The sequence below is a fragment of the Hoplias malabaricus genome, chromosome 5 (genome assembly GCF_029633855.1).
Source record: "Hoplias malabaricus isolate fHopMal1 chromosome 5, fHopMal1.hap1, whole genome shotgun sequence".
Classification (NCBI taxonomy): domain Eukaryota; kingdom Metazoa; phylum Chordata; class Actinopteri; order Characiformes; family Erythrinidae; genus Hoplias; species Hoplias malabaricus.
Window position 1 is genome coordinate 4393505 of NC_089804.1, and position 24048 is coordinate 4417552.

The 24048-nt window shown below is 39.2% G+C and overlaps 1 protein-coding gene across 1 annotated transcript; it reads left to right on the forward strand.

Annotated features, from left to right (window-relative positions):
• Window positions 1–580: 580 nt before the first annotated feature.
• On the forward strand, window positions 581–23620 carry LOC136696453 (interferon-induced very large GTPase 1-like). Its single transcript, XM_066670879.1, has 6 exons — window positions 581–680; window positions 10514–11104; window positions 13757–13803; window positions 14661–14711; window positions 18531–20052; window positions 20098–23620. The coding sequence occupies exons 1-6, from the start codon at window positions 668–670 to the stop codon at window positions 23214–23216; spliced, it is 5343 nt and encodes a 1780-aa protein (XP_066526976.1). The 5' UTR covers window positions 581–667; the 3' UTR covers window positions 23217–23620.
• The last annotated feature ends 428 nt before the right edge of the window (window positions 23621–24048 follow it).

Sequence of the window (24048 nt, forward strand, 5' to 3'; positions counted from 1 at the left end):
GCTGAGTTTGAAAATGCTGCTGTAAAACACTGAAATAAATTTAAAAAGAGGAGCATTATTTGCCACCGTTACAGAGCTTTTCTGATGCACTCTGCATTACTGACCAAATATGCATTTATTTAGACACAGACAGAAAGACCAGCTGAGAGAGATCAGCTTTCTGTCTCAAACAAATCACCGAAAAGATTAAAATATTAAACCAATGCCAACACTTCCCACTTCATTAAACAGGTTCTGATAGCCCCAGGAGTAGTACAGACAAGTCCAGACCCCTTCCTCCATGCTTTGTTTGGTTTTAATACATGTCTGTAATCGTACAGAGGCCTGTAAAGGACAGTGTAGGATGAAACATCGGTCTCCGACATTTTCTCACACTGGGTTTGAGCTTGGGGCTTGTGTAGTGACGCACACCGTTGCAAGCGGCACTGATTGGTCACCGCCCAGCGAAACACGCTTCTCATTTGCATAACGTTAGAGAAATCGCTTTTTGCCGCTCGTTTCGCCTCGTTTGGCTTCGACTCGTGTTGAGAGGGGCGGGTCTAATCACAGGCCAAACACGACAAAGGCCCACCCATGAGCAAGGTTTGGGTTCATCTCATTTTCCACAGCGCACAGACAGAGAAACACAGCGGTGAATGATCTGTTAAATCAGCTCCTACAGAAGAACATGTCTTTGAACAGTAAGTACAGTCTGTTGGATCAGTCGAGGTGAAAGGGGGAAAAACTTAGATGAACGACTTAGACTCTTGGCAAAGAAAGTTTTTAAAAGTATTTTTAACAGGTATGTCAATAATACAATATACAATGTTAAATACTTACTAAAAGTATTGTATTTGAACAACGTATGGCAAATTATGTGTATTTAATTAAGTGTTGCCATGTGGAGGATTGGCGCCCCCTCCAGGGTGTGCTCCTGCCTTGCATCCCGTGATTCACAGTAGGCTCCAGACCCACTGCAACCCTGAACTGGATAAGGGTTACAGACAATAAACGAATGAATCAATTAATTAAAAGAATTACATGAAGTAAATGTACTACTTGGTAGGCTAGGTACCATAGCCATTGTTTTGTGGTCATTATATTGTCCCAGAAGAAATTGGGATAAATTTTATTATTGTCCTTTTAAGACAATTTAATGCTATTTAATCAGTGATATAAAAACAATATAATACTATAATAATGCAGTTACACCCCAGTAATGCCCCATGAAGATAACAACTTTTCACTGAAATATAGTTATTAAGATATTCAGATAGTGGAATTGGAATATAATGTTTAAAAATAAATAAATGAATCTATAAATAAAACAAATTAAATTAAACCACTGTTAAGTATTTGAGTCATCAGTAACTACTATTCATACATAAACACTTGTTTACGGATCTGTAGATGTCACAAATCACTCACAGAGGGTGAGAGTCAGTTGGAGGTTTATTAAAAACAATACGTGAAGTGAGGTCAAAACCAGGAGAAATATTCCAAAACCCAAAGATCAGTTCAGAGAGATAAATGAGTCCAAAAGACAAAAAATGAGTTGAAAATCAGAAAAACAAAACCATAGCCTTTTTAAGAAACAGGAGTCTCAGAATTGCAGAAATCTCTCAAACTATTCTCTGTAACTATGTAGACAAAGAGGAGAGTTTAAAAAAACACTATTTTACCTTAAAATTACAGCTTCAAAATCAATGTGATGCTTCACTGATCTAAAGTAGGAAAAATAGAGCCTCTGCCATTGCTTCTCTCGGCTCAGCACTGCAGAAACTGCACTATGGAACATTTGGAGGAGGGTAGGAAACCAGCCCTTTCCTTCTCCTCCTTAACAATTTCAGTACAGTGCTGTAGAAGTTAATTGTACTAGTGGGAGCACCAGGAGCAGGAAAAAACCCAAATCTTACCTAGTGTTCATAAATGAGTAAAAGTTTTGGTGCAGAGAACACACTAAAGGCCAATTTATGCTTTGGACTGACTGCAGAGCCTATGCCAATTGTGAAACTACACCTATACCATTGTGAATGTTTATACATGTGCATTGTCCTCTGTGTCACTCTGTAATTACACTGCCAAACCACTAGGGATGACATTAGTTTGTACCCAGCTAGCAATCACGCATGCCAGAACAAAAACACTCGGCCCGATGCCGGCACGTGGAGTCAGCATTGTCTTGGCCGTGATGTACGGTCGTAGAGTGGGCCGATAATTCCCGGTAGGGTCTGGGAAACTCTCGGCCGAGTATTGTGGGTGAGGCGCGGCTCAAATGACTCAGTCCTAGTCCAGCAGGCCATAACTAAATCGTGATATCCTATACACCCCCCCCCCCCCCCCCAGGCTTTAACACACACACACACACACAACCCACCCCCACCCTCCCTTCCCTCAGAAAAGGGTACCATCAGGTTCAAAGTGAAATTACTGCTTTATTAAATGACTTACACTCTCAGAAAAAAAAAGAAAAAAAAGTACATTATTGGTCACTAAAAGTACAAGTGTTTAAAAGTACAGTTTTGTTCCTTAAAGGTACATTGCATTCTCTTCTCCAGAGGGAGAGATACATGTTTGTAGTATTTCATTATAGAAATGTCATATAACAAAAAAACAAAGTCCTGGAGATGAAACAGTGTATGAAATCAACACATTTTAAAATCTACAATTATAATATAATCATGTTCCCTAATTAAATGTACAAATATGTACAATTGAGGGTACCACCACAATGACAACATATGACAATGTAATATTAGTAAGTGTGCTTTTCATACAACCTTGGAACAACGCAAAAATACAGCAATTGCAATGTATACAAACAGTACATAAAATCAATAAATAGAAAATACATTTGTAACTGGAATTGAAATTTGAAATCAGCAGTGTCATGATTTCCTAAATCCAATTAAAATTTGAATACTGTTTTTCAAAAAAAAAAAAACAATTGGTTTTACACCCTAAGGACTGACATGTACATTCAGACTTTTCTTTAAAAATATGTAATTTATATACTACACTAAGGCCATATAACAAAACACTTAAAATACAAATATAATTCACCAGTAGGTTTGGAAAAGTAAAAAAATAAAAAATAATAAAAAATGGCAGAAAGGTACTTTAAAACAGCTAGAGTTTCCTCAAATGTGTGGAAGTACATATTTGACACTTATTCATGGCACACATCAGTTCCATCAACAGTTTGCAAGCCTCTGCTGTGTTGTCACACTTTGTCAATACCTCACTGCCCTCAACAATGATGGAAATATCAGCTGTATCCTCATCTCTGGCAGCCTGGACAACAGGGATCTTCAGGACGTGCAGTGTAGTGAAAGAACGCTCAAGTGTAGTCACTTCAGTTGTACTCCTTGTTGAATTCTAGCTCTATAATTAAACATATAGAGATTATGTACATGTTCTGGTCTCTTCAATATATTTTCTTTAAAAATATTTAATGAAAACCTGTAGGGCTGCAACTAATTGTTATTTTGATAATCGATTAATCTGTCGATTATTTTTTCGAATTATTGATTATTAATCGGATAAAAAGGAAGACAAGCCAAATTTGGTTTCCTGTCTGTGACTAGCATATTCAGGATACCATCAGTGAGAACAGCTGCTTGCTGTAGTGTGCAGATCTTCTTCAAAACATAGTCAGCAATGCTGGGCTGTTTTATCTGAGGTGAGAGAGAAAGTGTAGATATGAACATACATCTTTTTAAAGTTAATAACTACTGATCTAAAATGCAGACAACAATGCAGGCAAATTGAAATGACATAAATGGATATTGCCATGTGCTGAGAATAAAAGGGAAATTCATCTAACATATATGATCAGATATTGTTAAGATATTTAAGATTTTAGAGAATTAATGTTGTAATTGTATAAGGAACACACAACCTACCATTATTAAAAATTAGCATTTACATGAAGAATTAACCCAACCATTACATTAATGTTATGTTTATCAATATTTAACACAGTGTATGCAATGTAATATACACTTAAAATGTAATATACACTTGGCTGTGATACTCAAACACTAACACGCAATGCCAGTCAGAGAAGACCTTGAAAAAGGCTTTAAATATATTATTAAAAAAAAAATTGGATTTTTTTTTAACTCTCAATGTAACTGCCGCCACATTTAAGGTGGAACGGAAAACTCGCTACATACAAGAGTGATATAAATTTACTAAAAAAGAGACATCTTGTTTAACTACTCTAGCAGGCTCTAGTGACATTGAGTGAGAGAAATCTAACGTCGCTAACATTAGCTTGACTAAAACTATGGCTTGTTTTGGAACTGCTGGTCGAGCTGACACATTTAAGGTGGAAGAGAAAACTGGGGGGGGTGGGGGGGAGTGTAATATCAATGTACTAAGAAAAACATATGTTGTATAACTACTCTAGAAGTAAAAAAGTAGAATTAACTTACTATACTTAATCTCTTTCACACATAGCTCCAACAGGCTTCCTTTTCAGATGCTCATGCAGTGATGTTGTGCTGCTGTGCCATGCGAGATTAGCTGTGCACATTTTGTACCTAACGCTGGTTTTGATGACTTGGATCGTACATTTTTCTCTCTGTTTGTGCTAACATTACCCTCTGCTGTGACCGCCTCCGCCATTTTTCAAACCCTTCTTCCAGAGTTCGTCACGTGTAGCAACTGTACCTATGTGTATAATAACTTAGACCCAACTAATCGATTATTAAATTAGTTGCAAACTATTTTAACATTTGATTTTAATCGATTTAATCGATTAGTTGTTGCAGCCCTAAAAACCTGTAAATTGCTTATGCATGCAAATTCATTAACTACAGAACTTCAACTGTAAAAGATTATCACGTTATAGTTACAACCGATGCTAAAGATCTCATCTAAATAAGTTAAATTAACATCCTATCTGCCTTTCTTCATGCCCACCAGCATTTTTCACTGCCCCGCTAGTTTTCTTACTGCAGTCCATCTTTACATAATTACATAAAGAAAATGAATTAGTTCATGTTCATAGTTAATTTTGAAAAATTTAACTAACTTCACAGCTCCAAAAATAAACTACTTCACATGCTTTTGTTTATTTATTTCTCTCAGTAAATAGGCTTCTATCGTTTTCAATGTAATCTCCTTCAACCCATTAATCACTAGCCCAAAATCACTGCCACTCCATAACAAAGAATTAGTGTATGTGGAATTATATATTTAAAATATTACATTACACCAAAACCAGCGATTGTTTGAGATTGAGAATGTATTTTATCCTACTTAGCTAGTACCTTATGTCTTCTTAATGTGTTTAAGCAGTTTTATTTCTTATTTTATTTCTTATACTGAGGTATGCGGTTCTGTGTGACATAAAATCCCACAATAATACTCACATCGTCTTGTAAAATACGCCATCAAACCACATATTTACTCAATTTAAAATAACTCATGTATGAGCGATTGTCATGTCATTTAAATGTTTTCTATATCAGAGGGAAAAAAAGAGCTAGCTAGAGTTAAACAGGTTAGCTAAAGTTTGTCATTTGAAAAAAGAAAAACGGTTCAATATTACGCATGTAATGTATAGCAGTCTTCTTCAGAAATTTAAATAACAATTTCCTCCCTTCAGCATGACACTGTCTCCTTATTAACCCTATTTATCTTAATCATTTCTATCGTTTGTGTCCCAATCATTACATCAATATTCTAAAATATTACAGACCTATAACTGTATGGTATTTAACAAGTTAAAATAATGATTCTATTTATTTAACATTTACTACATCGTTTTCCAGACAGTTTTCCAGACCAGTATTTTCTTTTATTTTTAGACGTGGGCCACATACGATTAATATGTAGTATTTAACAAAATGCTCTGATCAGTGTAGTGTGCTAACTGCAATGGAAATCACCTTGCCAGCCGACAGTGCCAACGTGTAGCCGGAATTGGGCCAGATGCAGCGTGCCGCATTCACGCCAAGCCTCAGCTAGCTGACAGTGCCAACGTGCAGCCGGACTTGGGCCAGATACAGGGTGCCGCATTCACGCCGAGACGGCAGCCAGGCGACAGTGCCAACATGCAGCCAGAACTTGGCCAGGTGCAGCGTGCCGCATTCACGCCGAGCATCAACTAGCCGACAGTGCCAACGTGCAGCTGGAACTGGGCCAGTTACAGGGTGCCACATTCACGCCGAGATGGCAGCCAGCTGACAGTGCAGAGCCTGAGCCAGAATCGGCCCAGATCTACCTTGGTAGCTGGGTAGTGCTATTTGGTTTAGAATCTTTAAAGTGCAATATTTAGAGAGTGTAGTGTAGAGGAGTTGTTATTTCTGGACTTCCTGACTCGAGGAACTTGAAACAGTCGTTGTGGTCTGCGTAGATGCGATGAGTTACATTTCTGGAGGGGTGCACAATAGGCTGCCTACGGCATAGATTCAACACGTAAGTATAAATTGTGATTAATACTCTGGAGACAGTGACCTCTGTTGGTTTGGAGGGCAGCATCATGGTATGTATGTAATAGTTGATAAAACATCAGTCATTGTATTTAATCTTTGGCCAATTCTACTATGTTCATCCATTTCGGACTTGAAGGTAAATACTTTTGTACTTTTGTAAATACTTTTACAGTGAGGACTTAATTGCTTTTACTGGAGTAATATTTTACATAGTATCTGCACTTTTACTCAGTACATGGTTTGAGTACTTTGTCCTCCACTGGTTTTAGAGTTCAGTTGTGTCCCCCAGATGGAGAGGGGAATATTTGTATATTATAGAACTGTGTAAAATAAAATAATAACATAAACATACGTGAAATGAAATACAGGGTGGGCCATTTATATGGATACACCTTAATAAAATGGGAATGGTTGGTGATATTAACTTTCTGTTTGTGGCACATTAGTATATGGGAGGGGGGAAACTTTTCAAGATGGGTGGTGACCAGGGCAGCCATTTTGAAGTCTGCCATTTTGGATCCAACTTTTGTTTTTTCAATGGGAAGAGGGTCATGTGACACATCAAACTTATTGGGAATTCACAGACTGATAGCATCACCACAGGAGAAATGCTAGCACAGGCTTCCAGTATCCATAGTTTCAGATGCTACACATCTCGTACCTTCACAGCAGACCACACATATATATATATACAGGGGTTGGACAATGAAACTGAAACACCTGGTTTTAGACCACAATAAGTTATTAGTATGGTGTAGGGCCCCCTTCTGCGGCCAATACAGCGTCAGTTCATCTTGGGAATGACATATACAAGTCCTGCACAGTGGTAAGAGGGTTTTTTTGGCCATTCTTCTTGCAGGATAGTGGCCAGGTCACTACGTGATGCTGGTGGAGGAAAACGTTTCCTGACTCCAAAACACCCCAAAGTGGCTCAATAAGATTTAGATCTGGTGACTGTGCAGGCCATGGGAGATGTTCAACTTCACTTTCATGTTCATCAAACCAATCTTTCACCAGTCTTGCTGTGTGTATTGGTGCATTGTCATCCTGATACACGGCTCCACCTTCAGGATACAACATTTGAACCATTGGATGCACATGGTCCTCCAGAATGGTTCCGTAGTCCTTGGCAGTGACGCGCCCATCTAGCACAGGTATTGGGCCAAGGGAATGCCATGATATGGCAGCCCAAACCATCGCTGATCCACCCCATGCTTCACTGTGGGCATGCAACAGTCTGGGTGGTATGCTTCTTTGGGGCTTCAGTAAAACAGAAAACAGTAGACTCATCAGAGAACAATACATGTTTCACATTGTCCACAGCCCAAGATTTGTGCTCTTTGCACCATTGAAACTGACATTTGGCATGAGTGACCAAGGGTTTGGCTCTAGCAGCCCGGCTGTGTATATTGACCCTGTGGAGCTCCCGACGGACAGTTCTGGTGGAAACAGGAGAGTTGAGGTGCACATTTAATTCTGCCGTTATTTGGGCAGGCGTGGTTTTATGTGTGTGCCTCTCCAAATCATGTCCAATCAACTGGATTTACTGCAGGTGGACTTCACTCAAGTTGCTGAAACAACTAATGATCAGTGGATGCACCTGAGCTCAATTTTGAGTGTTTTGGTAAAGGCTGTGAATACTTATATACATGACTTTTTTTGTTTTTCATTTAAATACATTTGCAAAAATTCCTACAAACTTTTTATTTTGTCATTATGGGGTATTGTGTGTAAAATTATGAGTGAAAAATGAATGTTACTACTTTCTAAATACTTGGAATTAACAAATAGTTTTGGGGGGGTGGTAATAGAACACTTTAAAGTAGAAACGTGGTTTTTGACACTAAGAAAGTTTGCATATGCTTCCAATTGACTCCTGAAAATTGTTTGTTATAGAGTGTTTTATGAATTGCTAAAAATATGAATTGCATGGTTTGTGTTTGGGCCATGAAAAGCCATATTGGGCGATATTAGGTTCTAACAAGCGGTAATGGACTTTCTAGGTGTGTAACTATTAGTCTTTTTTGAAAAATCTGTGTCAAATGGTGCTCCATTACCTTCAATAAGGCTTTAAATGAATGTTTAGGGTTGTGGCAGTTAAAAGGTATTTCATGATAATGCACAATTCACCTTATAATACAGAAGATGGAAAAATGTGTATATATTTAAAAAATAAGGATTGCACATTGTTTGCTTGAGGCAGATTCCTCATTATTTGTCTTTATATTTACATAAATTACACCACTCAAGTGGAAAGAAGACCAGCTTCATACGACACCTTCATCATGCATATATCTTATAAAATTTGAAAGTTATGAAGCAAAGAATGTGAAAATTACAGTCTGAAACCACCAGTGGGTCTTCGGAGCCATTTTGGAAGAAGGTGGTAACAAAATGTGGAGAAAAACTAAGCGCTGTGAATATATTCTGGATGCACTGTAACGTTGTGCTTTTTATGGGTTTGTTGCTGGGCTTAAGGTACTTTGTCAGGTTATGAATGCAGAAACACTTTTATAAAATGACTGCTACACTGAAAGAAATTCCTGTGTTTTTGGCTCTTGGATTGTCATTTATATAAACCACAAATATAGATTGTTACCTAGCTAGCTTTCATTACTACAATATAGTTTGGGCCACTTCAAATTATCTTTTCTCTTTCTCTTTCTCTCTCTCTCTCTCTCTCTCTCTCTCTCACCAAGTCAATGCAAAATGCAGGGTGAAACAACTTTTACTTTTCAGACATGGTGGTGGAGTGGAGAAATGAAAGCACACAGCATGCAGAATCTATCATGAAAAATACAGTCTGGTATAATTTATTTCTATAAAAACAGAACATAAAAATTTGAAACCAAAATTAGGTAGGCGTGTCTGTCTGACTTCTCTAGCCACAACAGAGGTTGAGATTATCTGAAAAACTGTCTATCAGTGCGACAGAATGAATAGCTGAGTTTAGTGACTATAGTGTTAAAATACTGACACTTTGTATGTACTTTATAATTTGTCAATGTCCTTCACTACAAGTGATATATTTGAATAATATAATTTAAAAATCTCGAAATTAGCACAGTTTAATCTTCCTTTAAATCATTTATTTTTCTATTATCTTGTACATATAATAGTTTCTTGTAATTCAGTGTCTAAAAGGGCTAAAAACCACACTTTGTTCATCCACTTCTTCACAACTCTCCACAGTATTAGAAAACAACATTAACTTGAGCTGTTTTTCCCAGGCAGTAAACATTAACCCACCAGAATAAGCATTCATTCATTGTCTGTAGCCCTTATCCAGTTCAGCCGGAGCCTACTTGGACTCATTGGGCGCAAGGCGGGCATCACACACATTCACTCACACCTACGGACACTTTTGAGTCGCCAATCCACCTACCAACGTATGTTTTTGGACTGTGGGAGGAAACAGAAGCACCCGGAAGAAACCCACGCAGACACAGAACACACCACACTCCTCACAGACAGTCACCCGGAGGAAACCCACACAGACACAGGGAGAACACACCACACTCCTCACAGACAGTCATCTGGAGGAAACACAAGCAGACATGGGGAGAACACACCTCACTCCTCACAGACAGTCACCCGGAGGAAACCCATGCAGACACAGAGAGAACACACCACGCAGACACAGGGAGAAAACACAGGTGTCACCCGGAGAAAACCCACGCAGACACATGGAGAACACACCACGCTCCTCACAGACAGTCACCCGGAGGAAACCCACGCAGACACAGGGAGAACACTCCCCACCCCTCACAGATAGTTACCCGGAACAGGACTCGAACCCACAACCTCCAGGACCCTGGAGCTGTGACAGAGACACTACCTGCTGCTCAACCGCGCCGCCCATAGGAAGATTCTACTGACCGATAATTTAGAGATATTTAATAGAATATATACAAAAGTTAATCCAACAAAATCCCTATTTCATATACTGAATTCTCAATTAAATTAAATCAAGTCCATGGACTGGCTGTCAGGAGTGAAAACAGTGTTAACAGTAAGTGCATGCTATAATTGTAAAGGAACTCAATTCCTTATTTACATAAATCTTTTCTGTGACTGTTTTGCTGCAGGAAAACAGGACCTCAGAGTGGTTCTTCTTGGGAATGTGGGCTCAGGAAAGAGTGCAGCAGGAAATACTCTGCTTGGAACTTCTGTCTTTGTATCAAGGCACAGTAAATCTCCGGTTACCAGGCAATGTGTGGAGCAGACTAAGACTCTGGAGGGCAGGGAAATCATGGTAGTGGACACTCCAGGGCTGACTACAAAAGTGGACTTGGATATGGTTAAAAATATGTGCCTCCAGCTCTCAGCCCCTGGACCCCAGATCTTCCTGTTAGTGATCCCCCTGGGCGATAGATTCACTAAAGAAAACAAAGAAACCATGGAGAGGGCAGTGGAAATGTTTGGGATGAACCTCTACAGGTTCTCTATCGTCCTCTTCACTTTTAACGACACGAAAGACTGTAATACCATTGAGGAGTACATTCAACTTTCTGGAAATGAGCTGCAGCAGCTGGTGCAGAAGTGTGCTGGCAGGTACCTTGCCTTTAACAACAGTCATAATGACAAAGATCAAGTGAAACAGCTGTTAATAAAGATAGACAAACTAGTAGGAAGCAATGGTGGTGGATATTACACCCTGGAGCCTGAGGACATGGCCAGTAAGTAAACACAGTTTTTTTGATTTGCTTCATTGTTAATGAAATGGTCACAGAGTGTTAGAATGAACAGTTTACAGTTAAAATATGGGAAACAACACACCCTGGAGTCTTGAGTGAAGATTAAATTAGTGAAAGTTATGAAAACCCAATAAAAGAATCAATGATTTTGTAAAGCATAATGTGGAATCACATTTGGATCACTCTGACAGTTCTAGGACTGACTAGGATTACACAGTATGTCATTTCAGGATGTGTGCATGTTCAGTGCAAGTTATATTAAATCAAAGCTTGTAATGCTAAGATTACAGAGTATTGTCTACTCAACTTTAGGAATATGGTCCCAATTTTGTTCGCATATCAAAGACCTAATGATACTATTAGAAATAACCATATTTTTCCTCCATTTGTTATGGACTCCTCTTTCATATCTTGGCAAAACTGTGGCGTAATCAAGTTTAAGGATGTATTTGACAAGAATTTTTAACTTTGTAACAAATGTAATCTTTCTCAGAGGAACCTGTTCCAATAATTTCGAGTCTGTGCACACACACTGTCCATTATTCCTGACAATCTTGGAAGTTGACCCATTTAATTTTTTATTTAAATTCACACACAGCAAGAAAGGTCTAATCTCTCAATAGCACAGTCATGTTTTAACTCAGAAGAGTTTAGAATTTGTTTCAAAACAAAGGTCTAAATGGGAGGTGGAATTAAATACCAGGTTCAACAATGAGTGTTGGGTTTCCTCCGGTTGCTCCTGTTTACTCCCACACTCCAAAAACACATGGTGGTAGGTGGATTGGAGAGTCAAAAGTGTCCGTGTGTGTGTGTGTGTGTGTGTGTGTTGCCCTGCGAAGGACTGGCGCCTCCTCCAGGGTGTGTTCCTGCCTTATGCCTAGTGATTTCAGGTAGGCTCCGGATCCACCGCCGCCCTGAACTGGATAAGGGCTACAGACAATGAATGAATTCTTATTCTGGTGGGTTAATGTTTACTGCCTGGGAAAAACAGCTCAAGTGGGAGTTCACTCTTCAGATTCTTGGGCACGTCTTAAACTCATTCAATTTAAAACTCTATATGAATCTATATGAATTCAAGCTTGTAACCATCCACATGCAGACCAGACCTATAATTGGTGTGAGGCTATTCCTGCTGATTTAACACATGTTCTGGACAAGCCCCAAACTCCATTTTTATTAGATCTCCATTTTTAAAGAGTTATCTAATATCACTAACATTACCATAGCACCATCACCTCTGATTTTTGGTACTCTGGACAATTCTTTGCAATGATCGCTAAACAATTGGACAGTATTGCTTTTGCTTCTCTCATAGCCAGACACAGAATACTGCTACTATGGGAATCTCGTAAACCTCCCTCTCTGCTCATGGCTCACCAACATTATGCAACTCTTGAAGCTAGAGAAAATACTCTACGGTTCACGCTATGTACATCATTGGACCATTGTTATTCACATTGGAGCACTTTTATTTAAATCTTTGACAAATCTCCCTCCTTACTGGACAAAGACACATTTTACAGTTGATTAGTTCTTACATCTTTATTTATAGCATAATATGCAGAGTAGAGTTTGTAAAATCACGCTTGATTATGATCCTGCCCTTTTTTTTTAAATTCCCCTCTTCTCTGACCCTCTCCTAATGTTGAACGAGGCTTGTTACTCATTTTAAATGACACTTACTATACCCATGTATTATAATGATGTGTAGTGTTGGGTGGGTGGGTTGTTACTATGTTAGGTTTACTGTATTTTCTATAAATAAAGCATTTGAAAACATCTTGAATGTGTTTGAGGCAGTTATATGATGATTTCAAAAAGGCAGCATTGTGAAAACTGGTGCAATTGTCTTTCATTACTTGTTAGCTACATTGTTGTCAAAGCTGTAAATAAAAATTAAGGATCGTGTTTTGGACTTTAATTATATTAAAGATCAAATTATAGATAATGTCAAGAAATTCTTTAACTCATCAAAATAATTCTTTAAATCTAAAATCGCAAAAGGCACGATTTTTCTCGTTTGGCAAAAATCCCCCACCCCCTGCTGTGAAACGGTAAGTTAACTAAAAGTCGAAAAGACTTTTAAAAGACTAGTCAAAAAGAAATTAATCTGTTCATTTTTCTCTCTCTCTCTTTCATTCACATTTGTCAATCTGATTGAAATACATTTAAATATATATCTATATCTTTCTGCCGGTCTCTGATATGTGCAAAAGTGTAAATGTGTGGCGCAATAAGAAAAGAAAAATTTGCACCGAAGTAGGGCAGACAGAGAAATGAACCAATAACCAGATCAAAATTACAAAGAAAGGTATAAACTTGATTAAAAACATACATCTATAGCTATGTAGCTATATATCTCTCTTTCTCTCTCTGAGAACTCATGTATCCTTCTCTGCTTTGCCTCATTTACATCAGAAAGGTTATCTAATAGTCCACTAACGCGCTGTGTGGGGTCTTGTCTTCAGGTTCTGAAATTTTCAGCCTTTCTAGTGTTAAAAGTCCACTTTTTTCTAATAGGTGATTTGATAGTGATATATTGAATAACCTTGTTGCATTATTAAATGTATAATTAAATATTTATTAAAAATTATAATTGTTTGAAGAATGGCTGTTTGTTTTGTCTTTCTGTAGCACCAGCTGATGATTCCAGTAACCGTATTAAAGATGCTGCAGTCCAGGTGAGTGGTCAGTAAGCTGGACCACCATGAATTTCATATCTGTTAATTAAGCACAGATCTCTCAAAATATTGGTCAGATATATTGTATATTATTTAGACATGTGCTTTTGTTTTCAGAAGTCATATTGCTCTTTTTTCAGCAGGTGGGCATAGGTTGTGTTTATAATGTAGTTGTATATTATTGCTGAGCCACATTGAACAGCTCAAGTACAGAGCTCAAGTCAAGACCTCAGAAAAAGAATGTTGTGGACCTACTCAGGTCTAGTTCCTCTACAAACCGGATTCCAAAAAAGTTGGGACACTAAACAAATTGTGAATAAAAACTGAATGCAATGAATAGAACACAAATCACAGATCAACAGTTTAAACAAAGGGAATGTATCATTTTAAGGGAAAAAATGTTGTTTCAAAATTTCATGACGTCAACAAATCCAAAAAAAATTGGTACAAGGCCATTTTTTACCACTGTGTGGCATCCCCCCTTCTTCTTACAACACTCAACAGACGTCTGGGGACAGAGGAGACCAGTTTCTCAAGTTTAGAAATAGGAACGCTCTCCCATTCATGTCTAATATAGGCCTCTAACTGTTCAATCGTCTTGGGCCTTCTTTGTCGCACCTTCCTCTTTATGATGCGCCAAATGTTCTCTATAGGTGAAAGATCTGGACTGCAGGCTGCCATTTCAGTCCCCGGATCCTTCTCCTACGTAGCCATGATGTTGTGATTGCTGCAGAATGTGGTCTGGCATTATCTTGTTGAAAAATGCAGGGTCTTCCCTGAAAGGGATGACGTCTAGATGGGAGCATATGTTGTTCTAGAACCTGAACCTGTTCTCTGCATTAATGGTGCCTCTCCAGACATGCAAGCTGCCCATGCCACAAGCACTCATGCAACCCCATACCATCAGTGATGCAGGCTTCTGAACGGAACGTTGATAACAACTTGAGTTATCCTTGTCCTCTCTGGTCCGGATAACATGGCGTCCCAGTGTTCCATAAAGAACTTCAAATCGTGACTCATCTGACCACAGAACAGTCTTCCATTTTGCCACACTCCATTTTAAAAGACCCCTGGCCCAGTGCAAACGTCTGAGCTTGTGGAGCTTGCTTAGAAATGGCTTCCTCTTTGCACTGTAGAGTTTCAGCTGGCAACGGCGGATGGCACGGTGGATTGTGTTCACTGACAATGCTTTCTGGAAGTATTCCTGAGCCCATTCTGTTATTTCCTTGACAGTGGCATTCCTGTTTGAGGTGCAGTGACGTTTAAGGGCCCGGAGATCACGAGCATCCAGTAGAGTTTTACGGCCTTGACCCCTACGCACAGCAATTGTTCCAGATTCTCTGAATCTTTTGATGATGTTACGCACGGTTGATGATGATAACTTAAAAGTCTTTGCTATTTTACACTGGGTAACACCATTCTGGTATCTTTCTGCGCAACAATGGTGGAATTGGTGACCCTCTTACCATCTTGGCTTCAGAGAGACACTGACACTCTGAGAAGCTCTTTTTTATACCCAATCATGTTGTCAATTGACCCAATTAGTGTTAATTGGTCTTCCAGCTGTCCGTTATATGCTCAATTTCCTTTTTCCAGCCACTTATTGCTACTTGTCCCTTTTTTGGGATTTGTTGACACTGTGAAATTATGAATCAACATATATTTTCTTTAAAATGTTACATTTACTCAGATTAAACATTTGATCTGTCATCATTACGAATAAAATATTGACATTTGCCATCATTGCATTCAGTTTTTATTCACAATTTGTTTAGTGTCCCAAATTTTTTGGAATCCGGTTTGTATATTACTGAAGTTATGAAGCATATATATAAATAACTGTTTACAAATATAAATACTTTAGGACCACAGACATGGCATCATTAGGGAATCACCTAGAAAAAACAAATATATGTGGAATATAAAGCACCCAGCACCCAATAATTTACATTCACCATTAAGATATAAACATGGCTAAGTAATATGTGGCAGAAAGCTTTTATACAAATACAAAACCCATTTCCAGAACATTTGAGACACTAAGCAGAAAACCAGAATTCAGTCCCTGGGAACTAATTTTGAAATGTATTTGTAAAATTCTAAACTTGAGTATTATGTGAAACGTTCAGCAAAGATTAAATAAAACACACAGAAGAGAAATATGATAAATCTCTCCTCAAAAATGACCAAATTACATTCCTCAGAGCTCTAACGACCTTGTATGACTCATAGCTCTCTATCACCAAGAACAGAATACTATTTACCTAACCATGGCATCACCCAGCCTTGAAACAGCAGTCGCAGGGTTTTTTCTGGGTTTTTACTGTGAACTGTTGTTGTCATTTTACACAAGATGCTCAGTAAAATGGCACAGTCAGGTAGAATTAACATTACAAACCCTGTTGCTACTCTGCTGTACTGCCGCCAGAGTGGGTCTGCCTTCCCCGCTGTTAAATCTGAACTAAAGACGGGACAACTGAAAATTCAAGAATCAGGTTTCTGAATGTAAAATAGTAAGGAACTTGGAGGGCTTCTACAATATAATTTTTAAAATAGCAGGCATGATTCTAAGAGTTTATACTTAAAGGCACTCACCTTTAAAATAGTTATTTTTTATTCAACTCTCAACATTCCCTGATTTGGCCATAAAAATGAATAAACATGAGATCTGTGCAGGCTGTACTGTTCATTACCTAGTAGGATATGTTGATTGTCCTCTGGTCCTTCAGCAGAGGTCGCAGGACGCTGCCCACCTATTCAAGCTCAACACACATCAACACAACACCACATCAGTGTCACTGCAGCACTGAGAATGGTCCACCACCCAAACCACCTCCTAAAATCTGTCTGTTTAATGATCCACACAGTTTGTTAATGTTCTAAAAGTAGAAAATGTTCATGAAGCAAAAACATACTGTTATGAGAAAGTTAACGTATCAGGGTATTGCCAGCACTGGGATGACAGTAATTTTACTGAGTGCTGTGTAATGTGTGGAGCTTTAAACATGATTTGAGTGTTTGAATCTGAATGACATTTATTGAAAATATATTCTGGTCACATTTAATAAAGGTTTTTTGTGAAAAATTATCTTTGTAAAAGCCTTATCAAACCTAACAATCACAAAGCCACCGTACAAACATCTGTGAACATCAAGTGGAGTTGAGTTGAATTTGGGTAAGAAAACAGAACATGAATTGCAGTGATGAGCTGATATACATAACATAAAATTGACTTACAGTTAAATTTTTGATATTTGAAAGTTTAACTTTATATTCATGGCTCTTAAGTTTTGAATTATGAAAACCACTTGTAAATGTAAACTTTGAAAAATAAGGGTCATCGCCAAAACCAAACTATATGGAGGGATAAAATACAGATCTATGAAATATAATTTTCATAGTGACCTAAATATAAAATTCAGGTTGAAACTTTTAAGTAAGTATCTGAACTTCATAGTAGTTAAATATACTTATATATATATATATATATATATATATAAGTATCGCAGTCACACAGCTTCAGGGACCTGGAGGTTGTGGGTTCGAATCCCACAGTCTGTGAGGAGTGTGGTGTGTTCTCCCTGTGTCTGCTTGGGTTTCCTCCGGGTGACAGTCTGTAAAGAGTGTGGTGCGTTCTCCCCGTGTCTGCTTGGGTTTCCTCTGGGTGACTGTCTGTGAGGAGTGTGGTATGTTCTCCCTGAGTCTGCTTGGGTTTCCTCCGGGTGACTGTCTGTAAAGAGTGTGGTGCGTTCTCCCCATGTCTGCTTGGGTTTCCTCTAGGTGACTGTCTGTGAGGAGTGTGGTATGTTCTCCCTGTGTCTGCGTGGGCTTCCTCCAGGTCACTGTCTGTGAGGAGTGTGGGGTGTTCTCCCTGTATCTGCGTGGGTTTCCTCTGGGTGACAGTCTGTGAAGAGTGTGGTGCGTTCTCCCCGTGTCTGCTTGGGTTTCCTCTAGGTGACTGTCTGTGAGGAGTGTGGTATGTTCTCCCTGTGTCTGCGTGGGCTTCCTCCAGGACACTGTCTGTGAGGAGTGTGGGGCGTTCTCCCTGTGTCTGCGTAGGTTTTCTCCAGGTGACTGTCTGTGAGGAGTGTGATGTGTTCTCCCTGTGTCTGCGTGGGTTTCCTCCGGGTGACTGTCTGTGAGGAGTGTGGTGTGTTCTCTCTGTGTCTGCGTGGGTTTCTTCCGGGTGCTTTGGTTTCCTCCCACAGTCCAAAAACACACGTTGGTAGGTGGTTTTCGTAGGTGTGAGTGTGTGAGTGAATGTGTGTGTGTCTGTGTTGCCCTGTGAAGGACTGGCGCCCCCTCCAAGGCTGTATTCCCGCCTTGCGCCCAATGAGTCCAGGTAGGCTCTGGACCCACTGCGACCCTGAACAGGATAAGGGATACAGATAATGAATGAATGAGTGAATTATTATAAAACCATTTATAATTTAATTATTAATATAATAAAATGTTTTTATTATATTTTTGGTAGTCAGTTAAGTGTTTGTAGATTATGGCACGACGGCTCAATTTACATTTATAAAGACATATATTTTTCCAAAGTTAAACCCGGGTGAGGAAATGTACTCGTTAAATCAGATTTATTTTTCACAACATTACAAAAGAATACATGTTTATATGTACATTTTTTTATCTGAAGGGAAACAAGTGTAAATAATTAAATGTAAATAGTTCTGTTTTTGATTTCACAAGGTCTATATTTATTCTTTGTTCTTTTCTAACAGGGTGTTGAAGATAAAAAGCCTGAAGACGTTTCAAGTATCAATATACATGAACCCATCTCCCGACTTAATCTGAGCAACTTCTATCCCCATAAACTGACAGCAGAAGAAACATTAAGTATCAATATGACCTCAATTCAGAGAAATGAGTCAGAAAAAGAGTCTCTGAAAGAGGAAAACTTGGCCTTTGTGTATCTTCATAAATTGCTGACACTGGATTACAGAGCAAGATATGTGTCCGTAACAAAAGAAGTAACCATCAGTGAAGAAAATACAACACCTGGTAAAAATGATGAATTTTTGAGTGATGTTGATGACTGTAGTGATATTAATAATGATGAAAATACCCACATTCACCCAGTGGACGTCCAGATGGCAGTGTTCCACTGTGCAGACAGTTTCCTAAAGCAGTACATAGTTACTAAACTCTCCTCCTGTCAGTACGCTCTCCCACTGCTGGTACCTAACCCTACATCTGCAGAAACTGAGCTCCCTCTCTGGACGTTCAGACAGGTGAGAAAGACTTGGAGGACAGCTGATGGTCCCAGCAGGACTGAGCCAGTCTGTCAGGTCAGAGCTCCAATGGTGTTCTTCTGCAGACTGGGCTCTGTATCAACTTCTAAATCCCAGCTGCTGAACTCTGTGATTAACCAGAGCCATGACACCTTCTTCCACAGAGACAGTCCCGGCAGCAGCAGAACTTCCCTCTTTAAGGAGGGGCTGGTGGAGATCGCCTGGTATTGTCCTTCGGGAAACAATAATGATATTTTCAGTGACATTACCGCCTTCTGCAACCTCCACGGTGATGCTGTAGAGCACAGGGAGCAAACTGAGTTTTTGACTCAACAATCTGCAGTCAATGTTGTCCTGATGCAGAACATGAAGCTCAATGACAAAGACAAAGAGCTGTTACTGGAGCTCCAAAAATCTCCAAAGCCCTTGATCTGTGTTGTCAGTGATCTGCAGAATGGTGTTAAAATGGGAAGTGGAAACAACATAAAAATAGGAGTCAGAGACGCAAGACAGGCAGAACTACAACAAAACCTAAGACATGTGATTGAAGTGTGTTTACAGAAAAGTAGTCCAGATCACACTTTCAGTCTTGAGGAAATCTCAGAAGCAGCAAAACAATGTGGGTTCACAGTCGATGAAGACAGAGAGGACTGTCAGAAAGGAAAAACTGGAGCTCTGGAGGTCATGAACCTGCTGAAGGGAGAAGACCTGTGTCAAATAAAGGCCAAGTTCCTGCCCTGTCAGGGGACACTGTGGAACGACTGGACGAGGAAAAACAAACAGCTTTATCGCATTTATGAAAATGTTGAACAGAACAAAAGCAAGACAAAGGAGGAAATGAGGGAAATACGGAAACAACAAAGGAACTCTTCATTTAATAACTTTATAAAAGCTGTGTATAAAAATTTAAACTCTGAATCTATGGTGAAAATGTACTTTGTGAAATGGCTTGGAGTCAACCTTGACACAATCTTTTCAGAGAAACTTTCAGACGTCACTCTGCAATATTCCAGTCTGTTGTCAGATGTGCATTCTATAAAACAAAAACATGAAAGAGATGAAAGTCTGCTGAAAGAGAAGATGGAAGAACTTGTGAGATTATCAGAGAATGTGGATGCACTGACACTTGGCCTGGAGCACATAGTCAGAGAAATGGGCCAGATCTACGAGGCCTGGGCTGAATGTCCTACAGAAATGATAGCAGAGATCTGGGCTCTCCCTGCTCTGGCTGCAGATCTCCTGATCTCTGGACATCCACTGGAGCTGATGGATGGAGATGCTGCTCATGTCCCTCTGACCTGGATAGAGTCTGTTCTGGACAAGGTCACTGAGAAACTGGGAGACCAAAGAGTATTTGTGCTGTCTGTTCTGGGTCTGCAGAGCTCAGGAAAGTCTACAATGCTGAACACCATGTTTGGGGTGCAGTTTGCTGTGAGTGCTGGACGGTGCACTAAAGGAGCGTTTATGCAGCTGGTCACAGTCAAAGAAGAGGTTAAAGAAGAGCTGAAGTTTGACTACATCATTCTGCTGGACACAGAAGGACTTCAGGCTTTAGAGCTGGTGAGTAAACACTCTGATCGCTCTCATGACAATGAACTGGCCACATTCGTCACTGGGCTTGCAGATCTGACTCTGATAAACAATTTTGGGGAAAGTCCTGCAGAAATGAAGGACATCATTCAAGTTGTAGTTCAGGCTTTTCTCAGAATGAAGAAAGTAAATCTGACTCCCAGCTGTAAGTTTGTTCATCAGAATGTTACAGATATCTCTGCTACAGAGAAGAATGTGGAAGGAAGAAGGAGACTGCAGGAATTGTTGGACAAAATGACTGAGTTAGCAGCAAAAGAAGAACGGTGCAATGCAGAGAGTTTCACTGATGTCATCACATTTGACATTGAGAAAGATGTGTATTACATGCCTCAGCTGTGGGAAGGAAACCCCCCCATGGCTCCCCCCAACCCACTTTACAGTGAAAATATTGAGAGACTGAAACAGGCCATTCTTACAGCTGCAGCACAGAAGACACCTCTACGATTCTCAGAGCTTAAAGTCCGCATTAAAGACCTGTGGGATGCAGTGCTGAATGAGAACTTTGTGTTCAGCTTCAAGAACACTCTGGAGATCGCTGCATACAGGAAGTTGGAGACTGAGTACTGGAACTGGACCTGGGCCCTTCGGAAAGAGCTGCTCATCATTCAGAACAAACTGCAGAACAGGATTGAAAATGGAGCTCTAAAATCTGTCGATCGAGAACTGATTCATGAAGAAATCAAGAGCACGTACTGCACAGTGAAGAAAGAGATGGAAAGATTCTTTACTGAAGATAAAGATGCTGTGATCCTTTCTCAGTGGAAAACAAGAACAGAACTGAAGATTACAGACATCCATGACAGACTCACTCAGACGACTGAAAGAAAAATGAAGGAACTTATTAAACTGAAGGCTGCATGTAAAATGCTAGATGAGAGTAAAGCTCAGTACCAGAATGAGTTGTTTAACAGGAGTAAAGCTCTGGCGACTGAACTGAAAAACAAGACTGAGAAATTGGACCTTGAACAAGAGTTTAATAAAACGTGGAAGAAATGGATTTCAGATCTGACTGCAGGTGTTCCACCAGTTAAAGATGTGAACATAGAGCAGGAAGTGATGAGGTTACTAACTTCATCTTATGAACCTGGACTTCTTAATTCCAGAAAGAATAGTGCTCATTACAGAGAGATTTGCAGAAAGGAAGACTTCTCTGAATATGTGACAGTGAAGAAAAGTTTTAAAGGTGTTTGGAATTATATTTTTTGTAATTCCAAACCCCATGATTCAGTCAGAGATCTAGTGCAGCAGACAGTGAGAAATGTTAATGAGATCATCAGGTCTAAACCAGTGTCCAGAACAGGTTACAGTGACGCATACACACAGGAGATTGTGGACTGTGTAAAGAAGCAAGTGTCAGAGTTTAAAGCGGAGGAGTTTATATTAAAGAATGAATTCACAGTAGATCTGTCTCTGTTTGTGTGTGACACTGCAGTTAGAGAGTTCACTGAGCTTCACCGACTCTTCAGAGAGGCTAATGACCCTGTGATTTATCTGGAAAACAAGAAAGAAGAGTTTTTCTCTGTCTTCAAGAAGCTGTATGAAGGAGCCTCAGCCACCAGTGTGTTTGCAGACTCAGTGTGTAACAAACTCAAAGCATCAATCCTTCAGGCTGCCTATGATCAAACTGCCATTGATGCAGCTGGAGAAATGAGGACAAATTACCCAGCATTCAGTGGGAACAGGTCAAACCTGGAGAAACACATCCTGCAGGATCTGGCAGGAACTGAAGACTTTAAACAGTTCATTACATACATCAGACGTCCAAAGGAACACTTTTCACATTTTATAAAAGAAAAATGTAGTGAGCAATTGTTTAGAGGAGAGAGCCCCAGAATACTGCAGATACTGAAGAATGCTTTGGAAATGAAGGAGAAAAGTGTGACTGTTGCCATTCAAACAGCCACAGAGGAGACTCAAGAGAGGAAAGGAGATATGAATGAGTGGTTGAAAACTTTTTCACTGGAACTCACAGATAAGATGGAATTTAGTGTGAATGATCTCACAGCAACTGATATGGAAAAAAACATTGACACTGACTTTTTTCGTAAGCTGATAAAGGAAGGTCTTCAGACTATTGTTAATGACCTAACTACTGACTGTAACAGTCTTGATTCAGTCAGGAGGGACATGTTTAAGAAAAGCCCAGAAGACGTTCTGATGGAACAGTTGTGTGGATGTTGGGTGCAGTGCCCCTTCTGTGCAGCTATCTGCACCAACACAATGGAGCATCATGATGGAGATCACAGTGTTCCTTTCCACAGACCTAAGGGAGTCAATGGGTGGAATTGGAATAAAACAAATCATCTCCTTATAGATTTCTGCACCAGTTTATTGGCCAGCAACATCAACATTGTCTTACCAGATGAAAGACGTGTGCCTTACAAGAACTACAGAGAAGGTGGTCCAGAATATGCCTGCTGGAGCATCACCCCTGATGAATCTAAACAGCCCTACTGGAAATGGGTTGTGTGTAGGTTTCAGAAAAACTTGGAGAAACACTATGAAGGAAAATTTCAGGGACGAGGAGAGATTCCTAACGACTGGAGGGACATTACAAAGGATGAAGCTATAAAGAGCTTAAGTTAAGACATTGTGGATATGATCCACACTTCAGACATGAGCAGATTTTACATTGGGAGATATTTAACAGAGTATTGACCCCCAGATATTTAACAGTTTGTGTACATGCTCTGTTTAATAGAGTCTAAGGCTGCAGTAGTAATAACATGTTCTCACCTCAGACTGGAGGGACATTAACAGGATGAAAATGGGTGTGTTATTTAGTTTAGTTCCCTCTCTTTTGTTAGATTCAGGTTAGAACTGAACTGATGAACACAGCTGTGTCTTGTAAAAGCGTTGACACTGTATTTGATCATATTCAGGAACCAATTTATCAGTTACAGCCTTTTTCATATTTTTTTTTTATTGTGTGTTTGGTATTTGAAGGATGTCTCTCAGTTCCAGCTAAATTCCAACACAAGTTACTGTAATTGCCATTTAATATTTAGTATTTGCATTTAATTTGATAAATAATGTTTTTAATGCATTTTAGTTAATTCTGATATTTGTTCAGTAAATAAATACTTCTGTTTAATTTGTCTAAAAACTAAGAACGTTCTATGAACTGATAGTTTGCTCAAAATTATGAAATACCTAAAAAACTGAAAAATATATTTCAATTAATAAATTAATGCAATACATTTTAATAAAATAAGTTTGAAAACTAATTAGGACACTGATGTATCACTGTGCGAACTAACAGAACATTAGCTACAGATTTTACAGGTTTTAATCTTAACTATGAACACTGACAGTTGCCCTGTATTAGTTTTTTTCACTCCATCATCATTTTATTTTATTCTTTATTGCAGTTTAAAACTGAATTGAGCAGGAGATATTACACAACCAGCAGTTCATT